At 44.2% G+C, this 27,689-nt stretch overlaps 2 protein-coding genes across 3 annotated transcripts; both read right to left on the bottom strand.

Annotated features, from left to right (window-relative positions):
• Positions 1 to 968: 968 nt before the first annotated feature.
• On the bottom strand, positions 969 to 13,545 carry LOC139364928 (envoplakin-like). Its single transcript, XM_071102168.1, has 21 exons — positions 13,361 to 13,545; positions 11,101 to 11,200; positions 10,789 to 10,943; positions 10,463 to 10,586; positions 10,026 to 10,157; positions 9,881 to 9,922; positions 9,438 to 9,707; positions 9,217 to 9,312; positions 9,012 to 9,122; positions 8,763 to 8,909; positions 8,488 to 8,642; positions 8,287 to 8,384; positions 7,963 to 8,135; positions 7,675 to 7,853; positions 7,396 to 7,534; positions 7,053 to 7,246; positions 5,560 to 5,710; positions 5,360 to 5,443; positions 5,135 to 5,242; positions 4,922 to 5,014; positions 969 to 4,806 (listed from the first exon to the last, which is right to left on the bottom strand). Exons 1-21 carry the CDS (start codon positions 13,402 to 13,404, stop codon positions 1,309 to 1,311), a joined length of 6,093 nt encoding a protein of 2,030 aa, XP_070958269.1. The 5' UTR covers positions 13,405 to 13,545; the 3' UTR covers positions 969 to 1,308.
• Positions 13,546 to 19,243: 5,698 nt separating this feature from the next.
• On the bottom strand, positions 19,244 to 24,781 carry LOC139364927 (probable ATP-dependent RNA helicase DDX5). Of its 2 annotated transcripts, none has more exons than XM_071102165.1 (13): positions 24,565 to 24,781; positions 23,600 to 23,774; positions 23,327 to 23,423; positions 23,087 to 23,220; positions 22,904 to 22,969; positions 22,680 to 22,821; positions 22,443 to 22,603; positions 22,186 to 22,358; positions 21,959 to 22,069; positions 21,815 to 21,876; positions 21,678 to 21,737; positions 20,220 to 20,438; positions 19,244 to 20,011 (listed from the first exon to the last, which is right to left on the bottom strand). In XM_071102165.1, the coding sequence occupies exons 1-13, from the start codon at positions 24,603 to 24,605 to the stop codon at positions 19,602 to 19,604; spliced, it is 1,851 nt and encodes a 616-aa protein (XP_070958266.1). In that variant the 5' UTR covers positions 24,606 to 24,781; the 3' UTR covers positions 19,244 to 19,601. The 2 variants fall into 2 exon arrangements, with proteins under 2 accessions (XP_070958266.1, XP_070958268.1); XM_071102167.1 differs by having other exon boundaries at positions 20,207 to 20,438; positions 24,565 to 24,742.
• Positions 24,782 to 27,689: the final 2,908 nt, after the last annotated feature.

Below are 27,689 nucleotides of genomic sequence, written 5' to 3'. Positions count from 1 at the left end.
TGACTGCTGTTTAAAATAACAATATTACAATGATCAATCTGCCAACCAGGGCATTCAAGTTGTTGCTTGATGGATTTAGGGATCATCTACATCAGCATGGAACCAAGTCATTTCACCAACCGGTGCAAAATACAATGTAACATTTGGACCTAATGGACAAATTCCCCATTGTCAAATGCATTCTTCTCATAGCTAGGCTGTGTTTTGTAATCACTCTGTTTTTAATCCCTATATCATTTTAACCAGTTATGGCACCAGGTCACTAATTTTACAACCTCATTTTACGACCCCACTTATAGGAGGGGGCCACTTCCTCCCCCAGGCAGGCTCATGTCCAGTAATCCCATAAAGCCCTGTATGTAACCAACTAATCTGTTTACTAGACATCCCATCAGAGAGGACTCTCACCAGTCCCCACAACACCTTTCACCTCTCACCAGGACAAGGGGAGGGACATTTACATCTGTAGATCCTTATTTACTGGCATAACGGCCCGTTCCGGTTGGACACCCAGCAGCACAGAAGCTCTCCAGATAAAATCCACTGTGTATTTCATTGGCATGCTACCTTGTATGGTTCTCCATCTCAACACGGACATCCTCATGTTATCATGTGGTCACAGAAGTGAAATTGACAGTGGGCAGCACACTAAACACCAGGAAAGAGGGGGGCCACTGGCATTACTGAAAAGACAATACTATTATTTGAAAGGCTAATCCCTGAGCATCCTTGAAGTCATTTTTCTGCTCAATTTTTTATTTTTATTCCATTGAGTTCAATTTTTATTTGATTAGTTTTTTACTTTTTCTATTATTGTCACATTGTTTAGAGGTGAACATGCAAGCAAGAATGTCCTTGTACTATGTACAGTACACCACAATGTGTTCCTGTCCATGTGACAAATAAACAACTTGGAACTTCAACAATTATCACCATCATATAGGAGTAATCATACACAGAGACCAACGTTTGTTTTGAAAAATGTAATGAGTGCTTATTTGAAAGTTTATTGGAAGAAATGGCTCTCACAATACTGAAAAACAAATCAAAGAAAGCTCTTCACCAAACATTAATTTAAATTATGTGTACAGCAACTCTTGAGAATCATAGCATCAATAAAGAACAGGTAAATGTATACAGTTCAACCTAGACATTTTCTGACTTCAACAATCAGAACTATAAAAATGTTCTACCTTTACCATAAAAACATCAAAAGAACATGTGTTTGTGTTGTTGTGATGTGAATTTCTATTTAGCACGTGGAGCTGTAGCATCTCTCTAGATCTGGCATGTGTGTCAGCCACATGTCTAGACTTGGCTGTAGGAGCCAGGGATTCGATAGTTGGAGTATGATGGTGCATCTTTGGAGTCACCGCTGGAGGCTGCAGGGAGCAGCAAGAGCCCTGTAGTGACATCTTTTTTGCAGCGATCCATTGCCTCCTTGTACGAGATCTTCTCTTTCGTGATGGGGTCAATCAACTCTTTGGTGTGGGCAGACTTGTCTTGGAGGTTCTTGGCTACTGTGCTGTCAATTATCTTGGTGTTAAGAGCATCTTGGACACTGATGCGACCAGCTTTATGGGGGTTCACCAGCCCCCCAGTCAGGTACTGTGCTTCCATGTACCTCATGGCACTATCCTGAGGTATCCAGCCTTTCTCAGCCGCTTGCCCTACTGCGAGACGCTCCTTGGTCACAGGATCCTCCACTCCAGTGAAGGCCTTCTGAGCATTCAGTAGCAGATGCATGTGACTTTTGTCAATGAGACCCAGCTCAACTGCTTTGTGAACAGAGAACTTGTCCTTTCTGTTGAGGTCGACGATGCCACCCGTGGCTGCCTGTGCCTCCAGGAGCTTCTGGGCTGTGGTTGGGTCAATAAGGTTTCGAGTCAGGGCACTACGTACAGACATACGGCTGTTGGTGGTGGAGTCCAGCACCCCAGAGATTGGGAAGAGCTCATCACCGCTAGAAATATTCAGGTTGCTACTGCTGCCGTATCTATTGTTTGTGAGACTTGAGTAGGAAGACCTTAGTGATGATGGCATTGTGCTCAAAGAAGATGCCGCAGTGGTCTTTGTCGGTGTCCTTGGTGTTGCGATTGGACCAATGTAAGGCTTTGGTCTGGAATCCCCAGCGACCAGGAGAGCAAATTCTGAGATAGGCATTTTACCCTCCTTGTAGCGGTGCAGATCGGACTGGGTCAAGCGGCCATCCTTTAGAGCATTCTTGACAGAGAACTGCTTTCCACTCTTGCGATCCTGCAGAATCGAGTTCTCCCCATCTGGACCCATTGAGGTGATCTCCTCCCAGTCACATTCTAGCTCCTGAAGCTGGATGTACTTGTTGCGGTCAATCAGGCCCTCTAAGTAGGCATCATATGGTGACATGTCTTTGCCAGTCTCGGGGTCAAGGATGCTGATTCTAGTGGAGAGGTTGGTCTCTCTGGTGTGTGTCTCAGAGTGGTCCTCTTTCTTAAGATTGTTCTGCAGCTCCATAATGTAGGTCTCCTTTTGGTGTATCCGGTCTTTTTCATCCAGGATGTCCTTTTCTAGACGTTGTACCTCAGAATCCATCTTGAAGCCCCTTTGCCTGTTTATCTGGTTTCTCTCACTCATCAGCTTGGATTGCAGCTGGAACGATATGCTTAAATCATGTTTCTCAGACTCCAAAGTCCTCAGTGTTTGGAGGAGATTTTCCTTCTCTCTCATCAGGGAATCTCTATTGAGGGTGATGCTTGTTTCTTCGTGAGAGGTGCTTGACTTTGTGGTCTGGAGCCGGGTCACTTTGGTATTAAGTCTCTGGATTTCATCTTCTTGATCCCGTCTGGAACTTCTTTCCTGCAACACTAGATCTCTGAGATGGTCCCTCTCAGCCTCCACATTCTGGTCCTTCTCCACCCGAATCACCTCTTTATATACAGTCTTTTCAATTGACTTTTCCTTGCGCAGGATGTCCAACTTGATCTTCAGGTTTCGGATGTCCCTTTCTAACTGACTGATGTTGGTTTCCTCCATATCCATGTCTGTGCGTAAGCCACTGGTTAGTTTCTCAAGCTTGGGGTCTCTCTCCACTTTGAGGACTTCCTCAATAATGATCTTCTCCGCAATGGGTTGAGGGCTATTTTCAAGCTCAAGGATGCGAGATTTGATCTGTCTAAGCTCTGTTTCTACTTGAATCTTTTTTTGCCGGTCGTCCATCAGTGCCAAGTTTCTCTCTTTCTCCTCAACCAGGGCTCTCAACTGTCGAACTTCCAATTCCAGTTTTCTACGGGATTTAACCTCTTCATCCAAGTTCTTGTTCAGCTTTTCATACTCCAGGAGTTGTTTTGGATCCTTCTCAAGACGCACCACTTCCTGCATCACAATCTTCTCCTCTGGTTTCTGCCTTTCCACCATGATGTACTTGTTCTGCAGGTCAAAGACAGTTTCCTCCATGTTGCGTCGTTGCTGGATTTCCTCCCTCACATCTCTCCTCAGACGGTCAGCCTCCTTCTCCAGTAGGGGGTCATTTTCATATTTGACCACCTCTTTGTTTACAAGCTTTGTCTCTAACTTAGACTTTTCAACCTTCCATTCATCCCTCTCTTTGCGCAGGCGGCTCAGCAGATTCAGGGTGCTGTCATATGAAACCCGCAGAAGTGAAACCTGGTCGTTCAACCTCTTAATTTCCCTGATGACCTCTGGGCTCTTCTCCTCTTTAATCACTTCCTGGGTCACTTCCTTGTACTCTGACTTGGGTTTCTGGGAACGCAGAGTTTTAAGATCCACCATAACTGAGTCGATTTCTTTCTCCAGATCAGTGCGGTTTCGATTAGAGTCATGCAGCTCTTTCCTTAGCCTCACCAGCTCCACCTCTGTCTCAGGGTCCACCCTGTAGATCTCATTGATGATCTCCTTGACCTCAAGCTTGGGCCGTACCTTCTCCACTTCACTGTAGCGGATCTGGAGGCTGGTGAGTTCCTTCATCAAATCACTGTTTATCTTGTTCTCCTCTTCCAGGCTGGTGTGAATAGTCTTAACCTCGTCAATGAGTTTTGGGTCCTGTTCCACCCTCTTCAGCACCTTGGTAACAATCTTAGGCTGGATTGTGGGAATGATCCTCTCAAGTGTGTTTATTTGGCTCCTAGTGCGGAATATGTCATCATTGAGGGACTTGGATCTTAACCCCTCCTCTGAGATCTCGGTCTGAAAGGTCAGAACTGCTTTCAGCATCTCCGGGTCCTTCTCCAGTCTCACCACCTCCTTTTTCACTACTCTCTCTTTGATAGTCGGTCTCTTCTGTGCCAGAACTGTGATCTCAGTCTTCATGTGGACCGTCTCTGTATCTCTCACCTGGACCTCCTGCTCGAGCTTGCGCATCTCCTCTCTCAGCTTGGTGGCCTCCTTGTCAAGCTGGGGGTCCCTCTCAAACTCAGTTAACACCTTGGTCAACAGCCTAGGTTTGACATTTGTCAGCTCAGTCTCCCGGCGGATGATATTCTCATTGACAACCTTTATCTCTGTCTGGGTGCCAGAGTGTTTTATAGTCTCATCTTGGATTCGACTCTTCAGGGACACCAGGTCACCCTCTAGTTTGGGGTCACGGTAGTACTGCACAACTTCCCTCTCCTCCATTCGTTCCACACCTCTACGGCTTTTCAGTGAAATAAACCTCTTTCTGTATGTTGCTAGTTCATTCTCAGCATGGGAGCGCCTGGTGGTCTCATCCGCCAGCTCTCTCTTTAGAACGTCTGTTTCCTCCAGGTCTTTCTGCTGGCTCTGCAGCTGCCGCTCCTGTTTCACCACCACCTGGCTCACCTTCTCTTCATTCTGTTCAGAGCAGGTAACAGTGGACAATATATTTTAATCTATACTAGAGTGGGTTTTTTAATTAGGAATTACAGAATCCACTGTGTTGATGTTTTACAAAGTAATTGTGTCATACTTGGGCGATTATGTTCTTAGCCAATCCCATCTTGTTGAGAAGCTGATCATTCTCTGCAGACACCTCTGAGTAGAGGTTCAGTAGAGCTCTTTCCTGAAACAGAAACATACAGCCTCTAGTCAGATCATGGATATTGAATCAATGCCCAAACTTGAATGCAAATTAAGTCAACTATAGGATGAGGATTGTTGCAGTCTCTCAGGTCCACAATACCTTTTTAAGCACAGCGTCAGCCATGGCGGATGTGTGACGTCTTTTGGCATATTCATCATCCACATCTTTCAGTGTACCACGGTACTTATCAGATTTGGCCTCATACTCCTACAAGACATGGTGAATATATATTTTCTCTTTTAAGAACAACATTGACCAAAACCCTTCAACTGATATGGACATTTTTAATGGTAGCTCTGATTAGATGTATTTTTTAAAACTCACATTGAGGACATTCTGCAAGTCACGGGACTGTTTCACTGCTAGGCCCACATCATCTGATTTCCTTTTTATGTCCTCCACCACTCTCTGAAAAGAAAGCAAACACACAATAAGAACCAAAAAAAATGTACTGCAGAAAACTGACGATGTTCATAGCACGGACAATTGTTGAGATAAAATAACACAAAAATAAACCCACAAACCTTCTGAGAGTTCTGCTTGAAGTTAATTTGAGAAAGTCCATCACTTGGATTGATCGTATTATTAGGCAGGTTGGTCAAAAATAAGTTCAATGATTGGACAGAGCTCTGGAAGCCTTGATTCTTGTTGGTTGCCTCTTGCAGCAGAACCGTTCTATAACAATATATTTTTTTTAAGCATCAGTATATCATAGACCACAGAAGTAACCACAGACACAAGACATATATAACTCTGACATAAAAAGAAACGTCCTCTCACAGTCAACTGCGTTTATTTTATGTGTAAATATTTGTATGAACATAACAAGATTCAACAACTGAGACATAAACTGAACAAGTTCCACAGACATGTGACTAACAGAAATGGAATAATGTGTACCTGAACAAAGTGGGGGTCAAAATCAAAAGTAACAGTCAGTATCTGGTGTGGCCACCAGCTGCAATAAGTACTGCAGTGCATATCCTCCTCATGGACTGCACCAGTTTTTTCAGTTCCTGCTGTGAGATGTTACTCCACTCTTCCACCAAGGCATCTGCAAGTTCCTGAACATTTCTGGGGGGGTAACAGGTCCCAGACGTAGATCCGGGCTCTTCGCTGGCCATGGCAGAACACTGACATTCCTGCCTTGCAGGAAATCACGCAGACCATGACGGACCCTCATCGATCCCACTCCAGAGTACAGGCCTCGGTGTAATGCTCATTCCTTCGACGATAAACGCGAATCCGACCATCACCCCCGGTGAGACAAAACCACGGCTCGTCAGTGAAGAGCACTTTTTGCCAGTCCTGTCTGGTCCAGCGACGGTGGGTTTGTGCCCATAGACGACGTTGTTGCCGGTGATGTCTGGTGAGGACCTGCCTTACAACAGGCCTACAAGCCCTCAGTCCAGCCTCTCTCAGCCTATTGCGGACAGTCTGAGCACTGATGGAGAGATTGTGCGTTTCTGGTGTAACTCGGGCAGTTGTTGTTGCCATCCTGTACCTGTCCCGTGGGTGTGATAATCGGATGTACCGATCCTGTGCAGGTGTTGTTACATGTGGTCTGCCACTGCGAGGATGATCAGCAGTCTATCCTGTCTCCCTGTAGTGTTGTCTTAGGCGTCTCACAGTACAGACATTGCAATTTATTGCCCTGGCCACATCTGCAGTCCTAATGCCTCCTTGCAGCATGCCTAATGCACGTTCACGCAGATGAGCAGGGACCCTGGGCATCTTTCTTTTGGTGTTTTTCAGAGTCAGTAGAAAGGCCTCTTTAGTGTCCTAAGTTTTCATAACTGTGACCTTAATTGCCTACCGTCTGTAAGCTGTTAGTGTGTTAAAGACTGTTCCACAGGTGCATGTTTATTAATTGTTTATGGTTCATTGAACAAGCATCGGAAACAGTGTTTAAACCCTTTACAATGAAGATCTGTGAAGTTATTTGGATTTCTATGAATTATCTTTGAAAGACAGGGTCCTGAAAAAGGTTTAGCTGTGGGACAGATGGGGTTCTCACCTCTCCTGTAGCTGACTGTTGACGTTGGCATAGCGGTTCTTCAGGTGTTTGACCTCTGTCTGCTGGCGGCGGATGTCTGGGCAGTACTCGTGGAAGCCCTTCTGCAGGGAGCTGCTCAGCTGCTCTGTGGACTCCAAGTCCCTGCTCAGCTTCAGCATCTCGTCCTGCTTTAACGCTACATCCTTGCGCATGTTCTGTTTGTAGGACAAGGGAGAAACACAGGGGACTGATCAAAGAGGATGGGTCAATCAAAGCAAAACACTCACTGCAACTTGTAAGAGTCCATCATAATGACATGATGTGTGATGAACTTTAAGTAGTCATATGACTGAAATACTGTTACCTGAAGCTTCGCGATCCGTGTCTGGAGGACGTTGGGAACATCAGGGAGGGCAGCATCTTCAGCCAGCTGCTCCTCAAAGCCAGAGACTGAGTTGTCCACCATATTTATCTGCCTCTCCAAGAACATGGAAGCTGTGGCTCTGGTCAAGATAAAGAAATTAGTGAGTGAGAATAATCTTGAGGAATTGGATGTAAATAATAAGTCAAAAAATAAGAACATATAGCTAACGCAACCTTTACATCGTTTTTTAAAATTTCACATTGTAAACTAAATTCTTACTTTTTGTTGTACAGGTCACAGAGGACGTTGGTGTCGTCAAACTTGTTGTTAAGACCACTCAGTTTGAGGGACAGGGTGGAGGTGGTGGGCCCAAGGGGCTTCTGGGCTAGGATGGGATCCATATCTCTTTGGACCGCTGCCTTCTCTGCCTCCAGGTTCCTAACAGTCAGGGTGTCCCTCTGCAGGGCAAAACACAACATGGATATCACACTCTAGAAACACACTGTCCATTATAATGGTGCTATGTAGCAGGCTGCAGTGGTCTGAAATAAAAAACAATCCCTTCACCTCATGCTCCTTCAGCCTGTTGGCCAGGTCATGTGTGGGGTCACTGCGATCCAAAGGGGCCCTCAGCCGGCTCAGGATGTCCTTCTCACTGTGGTCCAGGTTCTTGCTGATCTTGTCCAGCTGGCTGGCCAGCACCGTGGTCTTTGGGTCCACTGGGGCATTAGCCACAGGGGCTGAGGACAAGCAGAGGGCACAGTGAGAAATAAGGGGACAGGAGAGGGCCACACTGAGTCTAGTCCCCTGTATCTACTAGGGTCCCACTGTGAGTTCAAACTAAATGATTTCTGCTAAAGTTCTTAGCAAGTGGAGTGATGTTCCACTCACCTGCTCTCACTGAGCGCACCACCTCCACACCGGGGCTCCTCAGGGAGGCCATCAGAGTAGTTCTCTTTCTCTTCAGGTTAGAAAGCTCTCTGTACAGACTGGACACACACACACACACACACAATGTCATTACAGTTTGCCTGTGATGATGGTTAAGTTTTGGGTCATTGTAATAAGGAGTCTTTTTTTCTCCCTCTTTACCTTTCCACTTTCTCAAGGGCCTCAGTGTCTGGCGGTGGGACCAGGAAGCAGGCTCCAGGCAGGGTTTTGGTCTTCCCAGTGCTGGTCTGGACCTCCCAGTTCTCATCGTCTAAGTTGGACTTTAGCATGAGCTTCTCTGCTTGGGACACTGAGTCCTAAGGGTGACAGGAGTTTGCATCATTATATTATGCTACAGCTGTCAATTGACAGGACATTAGCTTGCCCTTTAACTTCTCAGAACTCTCACAATGCTATTCTATGAAGCTATTTTCTACCTCTCCATTGGTCCATTCACACAGGGACAACACAGGGGTGGGTTTGGTGGGGCGGATGCGCCGCAGCTTCAGAGGGGCAATGGTGCTGCTGAACTCCCTCAGGGCTATGAGGCGCTGTTCGTTCCTCTCTATCGCTCTCTCATCACCCTGAGGATATGAGGTACAGAAGATATTAGAGAACAGATTGAAATAATGCTGTACGTCATAGAAACGACTGAACTTAGATGCAAAGAATAAACCAAATCTCACCTCAAGCTGTAGCAGGATCTCTGGGTTCTTCTTGTTGTTCAGTGATTTGGGGTCCAGATTAGAGTTGAGTCTCTTCATGGACTCAGACAAGGTCTCTACATCCAGCTGGTACTGTAGGTAGGAACACACATAGGAGCAATGTTACATTGAGCCATGACAACGAGCCATAAGAAATGTCATTTCCCAGGGTTAAGAGATGACGTACCTTCCTGTAGTTGTCTATGTTGTCAAGGTGTACCTCCTGGCAGATACACAGGTTTAGGAAGCTCTGCCACTCGTTCTGCAATGCGTCGCTGTGTGCCTGAGACAAACCAAGCATATTGCCCCATGGAAGATCAAAGTAGATGATGAGGTGAGTAACTCAATGTCCTATACTTAAGCTATTACAATGGGAAAGGTTTACATTTTGTAGCCATATAAACATACCCGTATTGTAGAGCTGGCAGGGTGCTTCATTTCAACGAGACGATCCCCATCCATCTGTAGCTGGTTGGTCTCGCTCTCATGTGTTAGCAGAGTGTTGTTTTTGAACTTCTCGTACTCCATGCGCACCCCTGGGGGGTCCAGCATGCGGTCGCTCCAGTCCTTCCTGAGGATCCTCTCCTGGTACTCGCTCAGGTAGACCAGCTCCTTACTGCAGCCCTGCATGTAGTCATACAGAGAGGCCAGGTACCTGTGTCTCCACAGGGAGGCCTCCTGCACCACACAGCATGGGGAGAGACAGATCAGTCACACCTGGACTATCTTATAGTCAACGATGGTTGAAGGTTCAAATACAACCACAACAGTGTAGCATTCTGATCCCCTTTGACATGTCAGAGCCATACTTTAATGCACACACAGATGTATTACATAACTTCTGGACTCACCAAGAGATCTGTGTACTGTCTCTGAAAGGTAGACAACTTTGCCTGTGGACAGAAAACAAACCATGATAATCATTGTTCAGAGTTCATCCCTAGTTTTGGTGAGATTCAGAATGAAGAAGGAAGCCGAGGGCTTTGTAGTCGTTACCGGAGAGCCAGTGCTGCTGCGGTTCATTTGGGAGCCGTAGGCCTCGATCTCCTGGTGCAGGATGTTATGAGAGGCAATCTGCTTCTCCACATCAGACATGTTGGGCCCGTACCTCTCTGCACTTATCTGCTTCTATAACACACAACACAACACACAGGTATAGTAAATCCTCTAGAGTTCAGCTGTATGTTTACCTCAACCACATGTCTTGTTAACTTTGTTTGGCTGTTTTCCCCCTGGGGATAATAAAGTTTTGTACCACTACTACTACATTCAGAAAGATATGTTACTCCAAGCAACTAGGAGGTAATACCAAAGGTTTGGTTGCACCAGCAGAAAGCGGTGGTCAACCAAAGTTGTTATATAATGGCAGGACAGTACCGTCTACGGTCATACTGGTCTTGAATAGAGTGTTACCAAGGATATGGCAGGCTCACCTGTTTCTCCTCCAGCACCTGAGACCAGTCAATCCTAGGAGTGAGCTCCACCTCCTGCACTGCCTCATACAGGTCCCGGTACATGGTACAGTCCTTAGACCAGCGGTCATGGAGGTTTCTCACACTGAGGACCAGAAAAAAAGGAGAAATAAGAGGCATATTGAAAGAGGGAAAGAGAGAACATGAGTGTTCAGAATGTTCTCTGAGAGCCTCTGGGAGAGTATCTATGTCACAAAACCATTGTTTCATATATTCAAAGGGTGTGTGTGTGTGTGTGTGTGTGTGTGGGTGTGTGTGTGTGTGTGTGTGTTCTTGCCGGAACTCACTCAATCTCTATCTCTCCAGCCTGTGGGTGTGAAAGCTTCTTGGCCCGGTCCACATCCAGGAACAGATCCTTCAGCAGCCCCTCAGCCTCAGCTAGGATCTCTGTATTCTCCTTCTGGTGCAGTAAGGGCCTGTCCTTCTTGTCATTCACTGTGTCCTGGAACAGAAACAGAAAGGCACTCCCCATCATGACACATTTGTGTTGAATTGCACATTGATAAATGATCTGTTAAACGTGTTAGGTAAAGGTGTATGTATAACTGTGTAATTACATACACAGGCAGTGTGTGGGCAGGGATGGTAGGACCTCTTACCACAGCCATCAGCTCCTCAGAGCGCAGCACATTCTTCTCTACCCGGTCTGCATTGCTCTGCATGCGCGCCACCAGCACGGCCACATCATTACCTTGGCTCCTGGGAAGAGAAAAGACAAACCTCCATTCACATCAGTGTAATTGACACATTGTTGAAACCAGTAGCCCTATCTAAGAAAGATCCGTAGAGCAACCTGAATGTTCAGGAACCAGACTCCATGTTTGGTAGAATAATCCAAATGAGAACCAGACTCCAGGTTTGGTAGAATAATCGAAATGAGAACCAGACTCCAGGTTTGGTAGAATAATCAAAATGAGAACCAGACTCCAGGTTTGGTAGAATAATCCAAATGAGAACCAGACTCCAGGTTTGGTAGAATAATCAAAATGAGAACCAGACTCCAGGTTTGGTAGAATAATCCGAATGAGAACCAGACTCCAGGTTTGGTAGAATAATCAAAATGAGAACCAGACTCCAGGTTTTGTAAAATAATCAAAATGAGAACCAGACTCCAGGTTTGGTAGAATAATCCAAATGAGAACCAGACTCCAGGTTTGGTAGAATAATCAAAATGAGAACCAGACTCCAGGTTTGGTAGAATAATCCAAATGAGAACCGGACAAAAAGTATTCCTCAGTCTCCCCCATCCAACTCCACAAAGGACTGTCACTCATCTACACTCATCTAGCAATCAACATATCTTTAAGTCTGTATGTTCTTGTACTTATTGTTCTGTCATTCCTACTCGTAGTCGCTGTTATGAAAGTCAGCTATTTATTCGTACACACCCTCACATTGATGGATTATTGAGGAGTGTCCTCAGGAATTTACAGTGAATGGGTGACATAGCACATGGAATTCTACTGATGTCCCCATGAATCGCTTTGATCCAAGTTAATAGCTGATGAATGCAATTACATTCCAATAGGACAATAAAACGAATAGCGATAGTGGGGGGAGAGATTTACTGTTTCAACATTGTGGTATCCAGTATCTCATACATGCCTTGTTGACAGTTCTGAGTCATTTAGGCAACTGCTTATCTCTGTTAGTATATGTGGTAAAATGACAAAGTCCACATAGGTTTGGCAGACATATCCTGTCATACCCTGTCACATCCTAAAGAAGGTTAAAAGGAGTTAGATAATGCATAGCTACCGTACCAAAGCAAACAGCACACACACATGTCAGGGTGAGTAGGAGTGTGACAGGCAGACACTAAAGGGAAGCCTAAAAGTCACCCTGCTGGTTCTATAAGATAGACAGCTGCAAAGGATCCAGACTCTACACCCTGTAGCACCAAGACACACCCCAGTGTAGGAGTGATGTGGAGGGTGTTCCTGCATGTGGTGAGTGACACAGTGTTCAGTGATGTAAAGGAACTGAAAGATAAGGCTCAGATTATTGATTTATCAAGGCACACTTGAAAGGAACATAGCACATATTTCACAAAAACATACTATTTATTCATCTCTACGCAACTTTGTATATACACAAATCTGAAAGAACCTGTTTAAGCAACAGAACACACAGTACATACCCTCTTCTCTATATAAACATAAATCCTGAGCGTTCCAGCGATGTACCGAAACACATTCCACATCTGCTGTCTGTCACTCACTTCTGTGAGATCACACTTCTTCAAACAGTGCTTTTATGTGCTCTGGGCTCTTTGTTACCGGGCCAGGCCACTTTAGTGTAACATAGTATTATCCATCAGAGCTATTGTTGCTCTGTCTACATAATTAGTCAGAGCAGCCATCTACTGAATACTGAGAGCAATGTGGAAGATCAATGCACCTTCATGTCACACCCCATTGCTAAAGGCACACATCAGTGGTTACATACAACACAGTCCAAAAACCAATGAGATGACTCTTTTCTCTGTAAAGTAAACAAATTGTGACAGTTACTACAGAAATGATTGTCTTGTCTCATCATCCATCAGCGGCAGATAAGATATATTTTACGCTTATGTAAGACAATACTAAGTGCTCCTAGATCTAATCTGATACTTCATCTAAATCATCTCCTGCATTTTCCTGGAAGACTGCAGACTCTCAAAAGAACACTATAATTCCAAGTCGGACATAGAAAAGACCAGTCAACAAATGCCCACATGTGGAGTGGACTAGATTCCAGGTCGCCCCTCCAGGGAATAGAAGCAGGCTGAGATGAAATGAAAAAGAGAAATAAGAGACAGAGAAAAGAGAAGGAAGCATGACACATCAAAGTTCAGGCAACGGAGGGCAAACTCACTGTGCCACTTTCACCAGGTCGTACTCCTTCTTCTTGCTGAACATCCTGGGAGGCTGTGTGTTCTGTCAGTCCCAGTGAAATGACCTTACTCCTCACTTCCCTCTACTCGCTGTACCTCTCTCTCTAGCCGTGTCTCCTCTCTCTAATTAAAGAGCAGCCACCTGTCTCAGCTCCACCCCAAAGAACAGGTGTGTCATCATGAAGGCACTAGACCAGAGGAACAGACTGGGTAGACCTGTTCCTCTCTCCTGTTTTCCATCCCACTCTCTCTCTCACTTTCTCTCCATTCCTACACACCTGCATTCCTATCTTTTAATATATTTACTTTGTCTTACCTGGGCAAAATCAATAAAGATGGTTTTGTTATAGACATTGTTGAATAGGCACTGCTTTTCTAAATCAAGGGAGTCAGCACTAAGAGATACACATTATTATAACAGTGTGATTCCTCATTGGTAGACTTCCAATGGAGAAACACTGGAATGTGGCAGGGCCAGTCCCCTGTTAGATTCCAGGGTGCTACTCACTCACATTTACTGACTTCAATCAAACCAATCTAAATTCATTTCCACCTTAAAACATTGGAGATTGAATGATCTAGTAATGACATTAAACCACTGATTAGTTGTCATGACCAATAATAGATTATAGACATATTTGGGATGAAATGCCAGAACACCAAAAGGCTATAGTGTAATGCCAAACAATGCCCAAAGTTCACACGGCATAAAAACATATCCAACAAGAATCATCCTAGTTACTACTACATACACCTTTATTGAAGGTTGGGCACACCACATTCCAACTGTGCTATCCACCCAACAAGCCACCCAAGCAAACAGAGAAGGACAATAATGTTTAGAGGGTATCAGACTAAGAGGGTGTGATCTGTGGGTAGCAAAAATATCACAAAAATATCTAAGGAAAACGTAATAGCTATCTGTAGTAGTGTGATTTAAATGTTGTGTTAGCCTGACACACTGGCCCACTACAGAAAGGGTGCAGTGAAACTAGACAAGTTACAACAACCTAAGATAATAAACAAAACAACTTTATTTTAGGAAGTCAAATTGTGGTCGTGCTGGTTTGCATTGTATTCTGTTTGTAGCATCAGACACTACAGTATAGTAGGCTACAGTTCCCCAGGCTTCTGAGTATCAGTGATTATCAGACACACACCCTGTTGAATTACCCCTCTTAGTATTTATATATATATTTTATTTCCCTTTATTTAACTAGGCAAGACAGTTATGAACAAATTATTATGTTCAATGATGGCCTAGGAACAGTGGGTAAACTGCCTTGTTCAGGAGCAGAACAACATATTTTTACCTTGTCAGCTCAGGGATTCAATCTAGCAACCTTTCGGTTACAAGTCCAACACTCTAACCACTAGGCTACCTGCCACACCTAGTATAAGGAGTCAAGGTCTCAGAGAGGAATGCAGAGTACACTTACCGCTGAGGGAAGAGCTGGGTCCTCTGCTGACGGTAGAAAGACAAACATTTATAAGTGTATGTGCATTGTACCCTCATAATCAAAAAAATCTAATCAAATACAATTGTGTTCATCACATGCTTGTAAACAACAGTGAAATACTGAGAGGCCCTTCCCAACAACGCAGAGAGAAAGAAAATAGAGAAATAATAGAAAAATAATAACACGTAATAATACAAGTTATAATAAATACACCATGAGTAAAGATAACTTGGCTATACCAGTACTGAGTTGATGTGCAGGGGTACGAGGTAATTAGAGGTAGAGGCACATAACTAAATAAAGTTACAAGGCCACAGGATAAATAATAAACAGTAGCAGCAGCATACGCAATGAGTAAAAACACGTTTGTACAAAAAGGGTCAATGCAGACAGTCCGGGTTAACTATTTGGTTAACTATTTAGCAGTCTTATGGTGCATCGGTACTTCTTGCCATGCGGTAGCAGAGAGAACAGTCTATGACTTTGGTGGCTGGAGTCTTTGACCATTTTTAGAGCCTTCCTCTGACACCACCTGGTATATAATTACACAGGCATGTGCAATTGACAGCAATTAACATCCCATCATGCTTAGGGTCATGTATAAAAAGGCCCATTTATTATTTTGGTTACCATGGCTAGAAGAGATCTCAGTGACTTTTAAAAGAAGGGTTTCAAAGATGCATAGGGGGTTTAAAGGGCATGAGTGTGTCTCAGTCACCAGATCTCAGCCCAATTTAACACCTATGGAGATTCCTGAGCGGCACCTGGGACAGCGTTTTCCACCACCATCAACAAAACACTAAATAAAGGAGTTTCTCATGGAAGAATGATGTCACATTCCTCCAATAGAGTTCCAGACACTTGTAGAACTATACCAAGGCGCATTGAACCTGGCAGCTCGTGGTGACCAAACGCCCTATTTATGCTGGTTTTCTATATTTTGGCAGTTACTTGTATGCCATACACTAAATTATCACAAGTATGTGGACACCTGTTTGTCGAACATCTCATTCCAAAATCATGGGCATTAATATGGAGTTGGTCCTTCCTTTGCTGCTCTAACAGCTTCCACTCTTCTGGGAAGGCTTTCCACTAGATATTGTAACATTGCTGCTGGGATTTGCTTCCATTCAGCCACAAGAGCATTAGTGAGGTCGGGCACTGATGTTGCGCAATTAGGCCTGGCTCGCAGTCAAAGTTCCAATTCATCCCAAAGGTGTTTGATGGGGTTGAGGTCAGGACTTTTGTGCAGGCCAGTCAAGTTATTCCACACCGATCTCAAAAAAACAATTTCTGTAAGGACCTTGGTTTTGTGCACGGGGGCATTGTCAGGCTGAAACGGGAAAGGGCATTCCCCAAACTGTTGCCACAAAGTTGGAAGCACAGAATCGACTAGAAAGTCATTGTATGCTGTAGCATTAAGATTTCTCTTCACTGGATCTAACGACCATAATTGCTCCTCCATCAAACTTCACAGTTTGCACTATGCATCGGGGCAGGTAGCGTTCTCCTGGCATCTGCCAAACCCAGATTTGTCCCTTTATCATTCATTTAAAAAAGATGTAGGCCTATCTCACTTCATAATCCCAGTTAAAAAATACTCATCCTGAGTAAAGCAGCAGTGCTGGTGATGACAAAATCACATCTTTCAAAGTTCAGGTTTTCCTAATGTGGTCATAAGGTGTGGGTTACCGGGGCTGCATATTACTGCATTGTAAAAATCCAATCTCATTTACTGACTTAACATGTAACCCCACCACACCCCTCCCCTATCCAACTACACCACAGGGCAGAACACATACCTGGTTAAATTCCACATTATGCAAGCCTGGCTGCCATTTATCTGGGAGAGGCTCAGTCAAGAACACACAAATCATTTACAGAGAGAACACATTTCAGTCAAGGTAAGTAACACTGAAGAGCAGGGCTTGAACTACAAGGGTTATGGGAACATAGCAGAAAAGGGCATTCCCTTAATCATTGAAAACATTAAAAAAAGGGTCCCCGAGAGTGTGTTTAATAGTTATGTTGGCCCAGGCCCATGTTTTTGGGGAAATGTCTAGTGAATATCAAATCAAACGTTATTGGTCTCGTACACATATTTAGCAGATGTTATCGCGGGTGTAAATAAATGCTTATGTTCCTAGCTCCAACAGTGGATTAATACCTGACAGTACAAAACAATACACTCAAATCCCCAAAATAAAAATAAATAATAATAAATATAGAAATATTAATGTCAGAATTCGGAACGTTGAATTTCTGGTCCAAATGCTGGTTCGAGACTGCCGATCTAATATCCAAAAGTTATTTTCGGATGGAGGTAATAATGTAAGAAACGTTATGAGCAAATAATGTAAGAAATAACACACAAAAAGTTGGTTACGAGCTAGGAACAGGGCGACCATGTCCATAGGCGCCATCTCCGCTAACGTGTCATTTCAACCCTGACAAAGAGCTCTAAAGAATCGCTCTCTTTGAAACACTTCTTAATTGCACATTTACAAATTGAGACATGAGTGGATGCAGAAGAACATAATACCTGTCTGTGATTCACTGTGTCCTGTTGCCACTGTTTATTTCTCACTGCTGGATCATGAGAAAGCACCAGTCATAAGAGAGGCGAGGCTGCAGCAAACAAGGAAAGATAAATAAATATAACCAGCTTTCGTAGGCTACTAACAAAGGAAAAAGCAGGCAGTATTTACAGTTAACGTGCCAAACATACACTATATATACAAAAGTATGTGGACACCCCTTAAAATTAGATTAGTGGACCCAGCTATTTCAGCCACACTTGTTGCAATCTCCATATACATACATTGGCATTAGAATGGCCTTACTGAAGAGCTCAGTTACGTTCAAGGTGGCACCATCATAGGATGCCACCTTTCCAACAAGTCAGTTTGTCAAATTGCTGCCCAGTTCGACTGTAAGTGCTGTTATTGTGAAGTTGAAACCTCTAGGAGCAACGGGCGGTGGTAGGTCACACAAGCTCACAGAAAGCAAGGTCCATAAAGAAATGGTTTGTCGAGATCGGTGTGGAATACTTAAAATTGTTTTTTTTTACCTTTATTTGCCTATTTGCCTTTATTTACCTTTATTTGCCTAGGCAAGTCAGTTAAGAACAAATTCTTATTTACAATGACGGCAAACACTGGCGAGGCTGGGCTAATTGTGCACCGCCCTATGGGACTCTCAAACACGGCCGATTGTGATACAACCTGGACTCGAACCAGGTTGTCTTTAGTGATGCCTCTAGAACGGGAGCCCGGCAGGCCTGCACAGAGCCCTGACCTCAACCCCATTGAACACCTTTGGGATGAATTGAAACACCGACTGTGAGCCAGGCCTAATCGCCCAACATCAGTTCCCCGACGTCACTAATACGCTTGTGGATGTATGGAAGCAAGTTCCCACAGCAATGGTCCAACATCTAATGGAAATCCTTCCCAGAAGAGAGTGGAGGCTGTTATAGCAAAGGAGGGACCAACTCCAAATTAATGGCCATGATTTTGGAATGAGATGTTCGACAAGCAGGTCTCCACATACTTTTGGCCATGTACTTCAGGGCCATTCAGATCACAGTTGTGAAAATATGTACCTCTCGCCATCTAGAAGAATCTGAGCTCATGAGTACCATACTTTTCTCCAGCAGGGTCCCGACATCACAGTACAGTCACTATCTTCATGAATTGTTTGCCATCTAGAATGGATACAGTAGAAGTTGTCAAAACATTTGTCAAGCTTTAATAGATTTGTCACTTCACCCAAACAAGCCAACACCTCAGTGGGCAGACAGGGTCAACCAGTTACCCAACCCTCACCAGCTTGCTAGAGGGATGGGAGAGGATGGTTTCATGTGCTCAGTGAAAGCAGGCAGAGAAAGACGTTAGGTAAATACTTGAGTAACTACAGGATATAATGGATGGCAGATGGAGTTGACCGCCAATTTCCCTTCCAAAATAAATCAAAAGCAGCAACTACAGTCAATATTTAGAAGGCTGTTCAAGACATGACAGCTGGTAGGGTTTCCAGTAGACAGGCCACTCCCTCCTTAATGCATTAGGTAAAGTATTACATACACAGCGCCACTAACAGTGGAAGAAGGAACCATGACTCAAAAACGCTAATAACGTAATCATCCGAGAGCCTTTCCTAGCAAGTCTTTAAAGCCAACTACACCATTACATAGACTCGCAGTTATGCCAAGTCACAACCCCACCAGTTTTAAGTGCTGCGTAGTCAAGCAGTAACTAATTTAAGCTATTGACTATGTTCATAGATTCTGCCAGACATAAGATTACCACCCCTGAGCATTCAGCCATTTACCTGATGTTGAAGCAAAGTGGACAGGAAAGCATTTCCAGAAATTCATGTAATGGTGTAAAAGAAGACAACACATTAGGTATTTTTGGTTTTTAATCGAAAGGCCATGCAGTGCCTCCCAGTTAAGATCTTAACATATCACTTTAAATGGTACAGGAGGGACAAAACAATACATCTGCAATAACTAGTACAAAATAAGACTAAACATCACTGAGGAATGTAACAAATTAAATAAGTAAAAGAAAGCAAAACTGTGCGCCATCACTATTGCTGCACTGCAGGACCCCCCCCCCCCCCCACAAGGACTTGATAGAGGTTTAAAAAAATCCATTGAACCCTGCGTAAAAAATTAAACAGTACAATTTGGGATAGAGTATAGGACTAAACAAGACAAAAAAGCAATAAGTTACCATCTTTACTTTCATGTGCATGTTTACTGTGGGAATTGAGGGGGCATTGGGTAAGGCACCATGGGCTGTGGTGCTTGCTGCTGCGTGAAGGGGAACTGTTGATGGCTCATGCCATTCTGTGCACCTCCTTGGTTGGCACTAAACTGTGGGGCCTGGAAGTTCTGCGTTGGGAACGCCCCGGCCTGGCTGGTACCATAGTTTGACTGGCCGTTGCTGCCGTAGCCACTAAAACCATTGCCGCTTTTGTCAAAGCCACTTGCCCCATAGCCTCCACTCTGTGAATTTGTGCCAAATACCTTCTTTGGTCCACTGTCAAAACCTCTATCGTTTTCCCTGTCCCTAAAGCTACTGAAGTCACGCCTGCCCCCGGAGGAGTACCTGTCCCGGCGATCATCCCTAAATCCACTACCACCTCTGCCTCCCCTTGAATGACCTGAAAGGAAAAACCAACAACAAATTAGAGTTGTCTTTCACACCAGTTTGAGTGATATGAAATGGGTACATTGGAAAACACTGTGGGGGGGTAAATGGCTAACAAAAATAAATCAAGATCCCATAGCTTTGACTGTCCACGTCAACAAAAAGGAAAAAAAATGGCTGCAGCTGAACCACAGTTCCTGTATCTCACCAATTAGATTTACCTCCTCTGTCCGCCATCTGGAGGAGTTTAGGGTTGATGGCCTGGTTGGCCTCACGGAGCACAGCAACGAGGTCGCTGGCCTGCCTCATGTTGTTGGGGGTGAAGAAGGTGTAGGCTGTGCCAGTCTTTTGGCTCCGGGCAGTTCTGCCGATGCGGTGAATATAGTCCTCAGAGTTGTTGGGGTAGTCAAAGTTGATGACAAATTTCACATCTTCAACATCTGTAGGATGTGTTGCGGTGTGGCAAAAAAAGGAGCGCACAAAGATGCACACCACAACAGCCAGACCAAAAGAGCAAAGTTAGTACAACCAGACACTGGATGTAGCTGGTTTTTCCACTAGGCTGTAAAGAATAGCATTAGACAACTCCAGAAAGACTTAATCTGTGGGGATACTACAATGGGAAGAGAGAAACGATGCACACTCCAAATGCTTCCCAATACAGATAGCCCCTCAAGTCTAACAGCCCCCACCCCTAAAAAAAAAAGAGAGCAGAAGTCCTACCATAGAGTATGCATTCACTAGTCCATTCCCATTGCAGAAAACTCCCCACACAATGCCAAGTGACTGCAGGGTGCTTCTACACAGTAAGGCCACTATGCGCACTTGCCTCCTCAAAACAAGGGCCGTATGGTGATAACGAAGGCCCTTTATTCCCACACTCATAAGAAGCTCGCTATAAAGGCCACACTGCAATGTCTTGCCAAGAACATAAACAATTGGGAAAAGCTAAAAGACTGAGCCACTTACTCCTGTGACCATAACAAAAGTACCCCCAGTCTCATCAAGGCAAGATATTCCCAGAACCAGTGTTCACGTGATCAAATGTCTCTCGTTGGCAGGTCTCGACATGACTTGAAACGCAGGAGAGGGAGGAGTGCGAGCTTGGATTTTTATCCCCAGCCAACCGACATGACCCACTGACACTAGGCGCCAGTAGCCACATCATTACAGAGGTGAACGTGTAATGGGACTTACAACTGCTCTCAAAACAGAAGTTTAGGAAACTGCCACATTTGTCACACATGCTTTGAGAAAGCTACACCTTCCAGAACTCGATGACTTGCAATGCCTAAAACCGACATGCAAGACATGGAAACAGAGCCTGGTGGAGCCATGAGCTTGGGTGTGAAGCAGTCCAAACCGATGCCTGAGAACAGCTGCATTTACAGGGGTGCAGCAGCTAACTCATTTAGGCCCCCTTTTGGGCAGCCCAGCGTGATAGTCAGCACTCAGACCCCGCCACCTCTGTATGTGACTGGGTGATGTCCCAGTCAGGACACCTCCAAGAGTCCTCCTTCCCCCTCTGGAGACCTGGGCGTGTCATGCCAAGGCCCTGCCCCAAAAGACCGCTCCTTCAGATAGGGGAGAAACTCAGAAGGCAGAAGAGTTACAGAAAGAACCACTTTCTTTCAGGAAAAAAAGTTGGTGCAAGGGACCAAGGACAGAATGAAACTAACCTAGACCCCTGGAGGCGACGTCTGTGGCAATGAGAATTGGCGCCTTTCCAAACTTGAACTCTGAAAGAAGGAAAGGAAATTGATAGCTGGCCATAAGAGGTTGTGTCATACTAAATTGTTCTTGTGATAAAACTCACCATTGAGCACCCAGTCCCTCTCCTGCTGGCTCTTGTCTCCATGGATGCCCATTGCTGGCCAACTAAAAGGAGCAAGTGTCAATTGAGTCCAGTAAAACACATGATTACCCGGAGTTTAAAGAACGAAGTATTGATGTCACTTACCCATCCCGCCTCATCCTCCTAGTGATCTCATCACATCGCCTCTTGGTCTCTGTAAAGATGATGGTCTTGTTCTCCTTCTCACTCATGATCTCCTCAAGTAGGCGGAGGAGCCTGGAAGGGGAAGGCCGGGAAGCATTCAATTAGTGACTACACAACTAGCGCCTAAGTCATATTATCCACCCATTAAATAAACATTACAGAAATGCCACAGGTCAGACAGGACTCACTTGTCTTCCTTCTCGCCATCATTGCAAACATCCACGATCTGTAAGATGTTGTGGTTGGCACTCAGCTGCAGAGCTCCTACATTGATCTGGACGTAGTCCTTCAGGAAGTCCTCTGCCAGCTGGCGCACCTCTTTGGGCCAGGTAGCACTCCACATCAGCGTCTGTCGGTCAGGCTGGAAAGAACAAGGAAGGAGTCAGAATATACCAAGTGAGATCAGTAGACTCTTAGCACATGAATGCATCACAACAGAACTCACTCTGATTTGGTCCACAATCTTTCGGATTTGTGGTTCGAAACCCATGTCGAGCATTCGGTCAGCCTCATCCAGGACCAGGTAAGTGCATCTGCGCATGTTCGTCTTTCCCGCCTCCAGGAAGTCAATAAGCCTGCCAGGTGTGGCAATGCAAATCTCCACACCTATAATAAACAATTCTTAACACCAAATTCCATAGATTCAAATCAGCCAAATACATAGAGCGGTTGTGGAACTTACCTCTATCCAGGTCACGGAGCTGTGGCCCTTTGGGCGCACCACCATAAACGCAGACAGACTTCAGGCGAGAAGCTCTGCCATACTCTGCCGCCACCTGCTGGACCTGCTGAGCCAGCTCACGGGTAGGGGCAAGCACTAAGCACTGAAAGAAAGATTGAATACCATAAATCCATGTTGTGTGGATGTGAGATTAGATACAAGTCTGAATATACATGGGTACTTACAATAGGGCCATCTCCACGTTCCAGGAAAGGCTGGTGGTTAATGTGCACGATTGCAGGCAACAAGTACTGCAGAAAAAAATTGACATGGCATTACAGAAAAGAACACCATCTGTCCTCTTAATTTTAAGAGCAATTCTAAGTTGTTGAAATAGTTATCAAGGCTAGGACTCTCACAACACTTACAGAGAGAGTTTTCCCAGAGCCTGTCTGTGCAATGCCAACCATGTCCTTGCCACTCAATGCCAGTGGCCAACCCTGTGCTTGGATCGGTGTTGGTTCTGACCAGCCTGCTTTGTTAATGACATCCATCACGTATGCTGTGGAAAGAGGGGGTGGTACATGAAAACTAACCCATTGAAGACAAGTCCGGATCAGAAATACATTTTTCAACTGAATGTGTCAGATATTAGTGGATGTGCATACTTGGAAAACTGGCTTCATGGAACTTCATAATTGGATTAGGGCAGTCCCTCCCCTTCACAGTAACAGCTTTAGTACTTCTGTACTGTGCAACCTCTTGCTGCAATGACAAACATGTAGCGACTCAGATCAATTGGCATGGCAATGCAAAAGACAACAGCAAATGGCCATTGGTGATTGGGCAAAAAAGGAACCCATGCAAGAACACATGCCAATGACCATTGCATAACATTTCGAGTAAATCTGCATCTGGATTTTGACCACTAGAATACATACCGGAGATCTCCGATTAACATCCGGGTGTTCTTGGTAGAAGTTCTTTTCAAATTTAGAGAGTTCGTCAAGGTTCCAATGCTTCTTGCGCAGTCTATCACCGGGATTACCAAACTTCCCCCCACCACCACCTCCTCCTCTTCCGCCGCCTCCAAAACGAGGTGGTCCACTGCCATAACTGGGGAAATGGATGGTCTAATGTTAGTCACGGCAACCAATGTAAAAGAGATGTAGGTTACCTGTGGATAAACTCGCTTGACTAAACGCCAAACAAAGAAACGTATTTTTAAAATGTAGATTTAACAGAACACTAGCAGTAAGCGTGTAACTAATTAAACATGACATTATCCCAACTTCAATACGATGCAGAAGCTATTGCCAACGTTAACAAACTAGAAGAAATGCTTGGTTTATTGGACTGAGTCACGTTAAAAAAAAACCCACAGCAATCTTCAATATATATCCCGCACATGAACAATGAAAAAAAAAAAAAAAAACCGGCCGGCATTTTGTATTCGCATTCAATAATGCCACATGGCGTACAAATACATTTAGTCGGCTAGTTTACCGGTTCTGACACTTGCTGTACGATGAGGCACAATGTTAATGTTAAGATTAACGTTATGAAACTGTGATACGGTAAATTAGACATTTACAACCACTGACTATGTGGTTCGTGATTTTAATTAGCAGGCCTCCAGCTAAGAATTTTCGGATTCAGATCAGGCCTCTTGCTAGTTCCATGACGAAACGAGGCCTTTAAAAAAAACGAACTCCGTTCTAATTCTGAACACATTTCGATAGTTTCCTTTTTTTTTTGAAAAACGGCAGTCTAAAAAACAAGAATCGAAATATACCTAGCTAGCTAAACAAGTACGGTATCTACGGTTATCCCGTGCGTCATGTCAGCCATTTCTGGCAAGACAACGAGGTGTTGAAATTCGCCTAAAATTCATTCAAACACTTACCCTCTATCTCTACCACGATCTCTGTCGGAAAATCCAGGCATCTTGTAAACAAAGTGTATAAATAAAAACGATAAATAAACTACGCCTGAAAATCCGATATCAAACCTGAACTGCCGTGATGATGCTGAAATGCCGGCGGACTAAAAGGAGATTCGGCTTTTATTGCATGAGGAAGTGTCACGCTCGGTCCGAGTTAAGTATTAATCCGCCGTGAACTGACTACACCGCAGCACATTGCGTAACGTCACATTCAAAGCTATTTGGAAGGAACACGTGCATATTTTGCGTCTATGTTCCGAAAATGGTGTGAAATGGAGGACCTAATTTTGTCGCAATATGTTTAATGTTGAAGGCGCCGTATAGATAAAGTATCTGTATCCCATATAAAAATCAATTATATAAAAAAAGGTTTTGAAACAAAAGCTATTGCAAATTAAATATCTAATACGACAGAATGCTATTGTGTACAACTTGTGGAATTTAGCTAGGAATTAGTATTATAATCAATGTATCACATTTTATCAGGTGTATCACAATAACCACGTTTCCATCTAGTTGTATACGAGTAAATTCATACCGTATTAACAGCTGTGATGTAAATGCCGACGGTGTGCCCGTAAAATTATTTATGTGAGAAATTCACGCGACGATATGGTATGACTCGGGAAACCATTCAGTTTATTGGGCTACATATGAAATCAATTATTATGAACTTCACAGGTTGGTAAAAGTTCACGGTAATCTTGATGCTCATTTCCAATAGATATTGAGGGTCTAATTCTGGTGACATGATGATCGATGCTTGACTGCCGTTTGACAAATAAACAAATTATCGCTCTTAGGTGTATCAGAGCGACATATTTAGACATAGCTCTCTGGGTGTTTCACTTGGGATTATTAAATGAAACCTGTTGGCGAAAGCATATGTACAAAAAAACAGTTGTGATCCGGTTGCTTTCCTTTTACCATAAGTGACGTCAAGTCAACAAAAAAAATATGGCTAGATGGCAGTCTCAAACTAGTGCAGTCGATATGCAGTAACATCTCCCTAAAATTAGAGTTCTGCTGATTACTTTAGCGTAAAAGATGGTAGACCTAAAGCCACTTAATCAGGTTATGTGTTTAATGAATAATAGACTGTAAAGGGTTTTTGGAAATAGGAAAAGCTACTCTGTAATGTGAAAATGTTGATTTACAGTAAAAGGTCCCTAACCTCGGAACTTGTTAGTGTAGTTCTGGGTCAGGTGTCTATATTTTTTTCCACTAAAATGCCTTTAATACTGCCGTTAATTACAGTGACTTCGGGAAGTATTCACCAATGATGACTTTAAAACAGTTACTGAGTTTAAATGTCTGTGATAGAAAACTGAGGCTGGACCAACAACATTGTAGTTACTCCACAATATTAACCTAATAGACAGAGTGAAAAGAAGAAATCCTGCACAGAATACAAATATTTGGAAACCTGCATCCTGTTTGCAATAAGGCACTAAAGTAAAACAGAAAAAAAAGTGGCAAAGAAATGAACTTTTTGTCCTGAATACAAGCATTATGTTTGTGGCAAATCAAACAAATCCCATTTCTATCACAGCCAGTAAACTCTGTAACTGTTTTAAAATAAGCATTGGCCTCATGGTGAAATCTCAGAGTAGTTTCCTTCCTCTCCGGTAACCGAGGGTGCATTAATACTGCATCCAAAGGTATATTCAGTGTCTGCTTTCTATATTTTCACCCATCTACTAATAGGTGCCCTTATTTGTTAGGCATTGGAAATCTCCCTGGTCTTTGTGGTTTAATCTGTGCTAAAATGCACTTCTCGTCTGAGGGACCTTACATATAATTGTATGTGTAGGCTACAGAGATGGGTTATCCATTCAAAAGCAATGTTAACTACTATTATTTGACACAGAGTGAGTCGGTGGAATGTATTATGTGACTTGTTAAGCACATTTTTACTCCTGAACTTATTTGGGGTTGCCATAACAAATACTTATTGGCTCCAAACATTTCAAACATTTGTAAAAATGTCTACAAACAAAATTGCACTTTGACATTATGGGTAATTGTGTGTAGATCAGTAACACAAAATCTAAATTGAATCCATTTTAAATTCAGTCTGTAAAACACAACAAAATGTGGAAAAAGTCAAAGGGTGTGAATACTTTCTGAAGGCACTGTACGTGATCAAGTTTAATATGCAGAGTGGTGTACCACTGCTTGGATCAACGAAATAACATCAATGTCAAGGTTGGCTGTAGGCTACTGTCACGTTCTGACCTTAGATCTTTTATTATGTCTTTGTTTTAGTATGGTCAGGGCGTGAGTTGGGTGGGTTGTCTATGTTCCGTTTTCTATGTTGTGTTTGCGTTTGGCCTGGTATGGTTCTCAATCAGAGGCAGGTGTCGTTAGTTGTCTCTGATTGAGAATCATACTTAGGTAGCCTTTTCCCATTTGTGTTTTGTGGGTGTTTATTTTCACCGTTCAGGACTGTTCGTTTGTCGTTTTATTGTTTTTGTTTCAGTGTTCACTATTGATATTAAAAATCAAGATGAACACTTACCACGCTGCGATTTGATCCTCTCCTTCATACGACGACCGTTACAGAAACACCCACCAACCAAGGACCAAGCAGCGTGGTATCAGGCAGCAGCGAGATCTGGACTATGTCACAACTTGGGACAAGATAGACAGGTGGTCAGTCGACCCAGGGAGAGTGCCGGAGTCCGCCTGGGTTTCTCTGGAACAGTGTGAGGAGGGATACCGGCGAATGGAGTTGTCACGGCGATCAAGGAAGCCCGAGAGGCAGCCCCAAAAAATTATTGGGGGGGCACACGGGGAGTGTGGCTAAGTCAGGTAGGAGGCCTTGAGCCAACTCGCCGTACTTACCGTGGAGAGAGAGGGGCCGGGCAGGCACCGTGTTATGCCGTGAGGCGCACGGTGTCCCCGGTGCGCAGGCATAGCCCGGTGCGATACATAGCAGCGCCTCGTATAGGCCGGGCTAGAGTGGGCCTCGAGCCAGGTGCCATGAAGCCGGCTCAGCGCATCTGGTCTCCAGTGCATCTCCTCGGGCCGGGGTACATGGCACCAACCTTACGCATGGTGTCCCCGGTTCGCCAGCACAGCCC

This window comes from Oncorhynchus clarkii, chromosome 13, assembly GCF_045791955.1.
Source record: "Oncorhynchus clarkii lewisi isolate Uvic-CL-2024 chromosome 13, UVic_Ocla_1.0, whole genome shotgun sequence".
Classification (NCBI taxonomy): domain Eukaryota; kingdom Metazoa; phylum Chordata; class Actinopteri; order Salmoniformes; family Salmonidae; genus Oncorhynchus; species Oncorhynchus clarkii.
The sequence above is the reverse complement of the archived record's forward strand: the minus strand, read 5'-3'. Positions and strand labels throughout refer to the sequence as shown.

Coding starts and splice junctions, on each gene's coding strand:
- LOC139364928 (XM_071102168.1), bottom strand. CDS start 13,404: ATGTTCAGCAAGAAGAAGGAGTACGACCTGGTGAAAGTGGCACA. Junction 9,708..9,880: donor GACAGTACACAGATCTCTTG/GTGAGTCCAGAA, acceptor TGTGTGGTGCAG/GAGGCCTCCCTGTGGAGACA. Junction 9,313..9,437: donor CTGCCAGCTCTACAATACGG/GTATGTTTATAT, acceptor GGTTTGTCTCAG/GCACACAGCGACGCATTGCA.
- LOC139364927 (XM_071102165.1), bottom strand. CDS start 24,605: ATGCCTGGATTTTCCGACAGAGATCGTGGTAGAGATAGAGG. Junction 23,221..23,326: donor CCATGAAGCCAGTTTTCCAA/GTATGCACATCC, acceptor CTCTTTCCACAG/CATACGTGATGGATGTCATT. Junction 21,738..21,814: donor GAGGGACTGGGTGCTCAATG/GTGAGTTTTATC, acceptor TCCTTCTTTCAG/AGTTCAAGTTTGGAAAGGCG.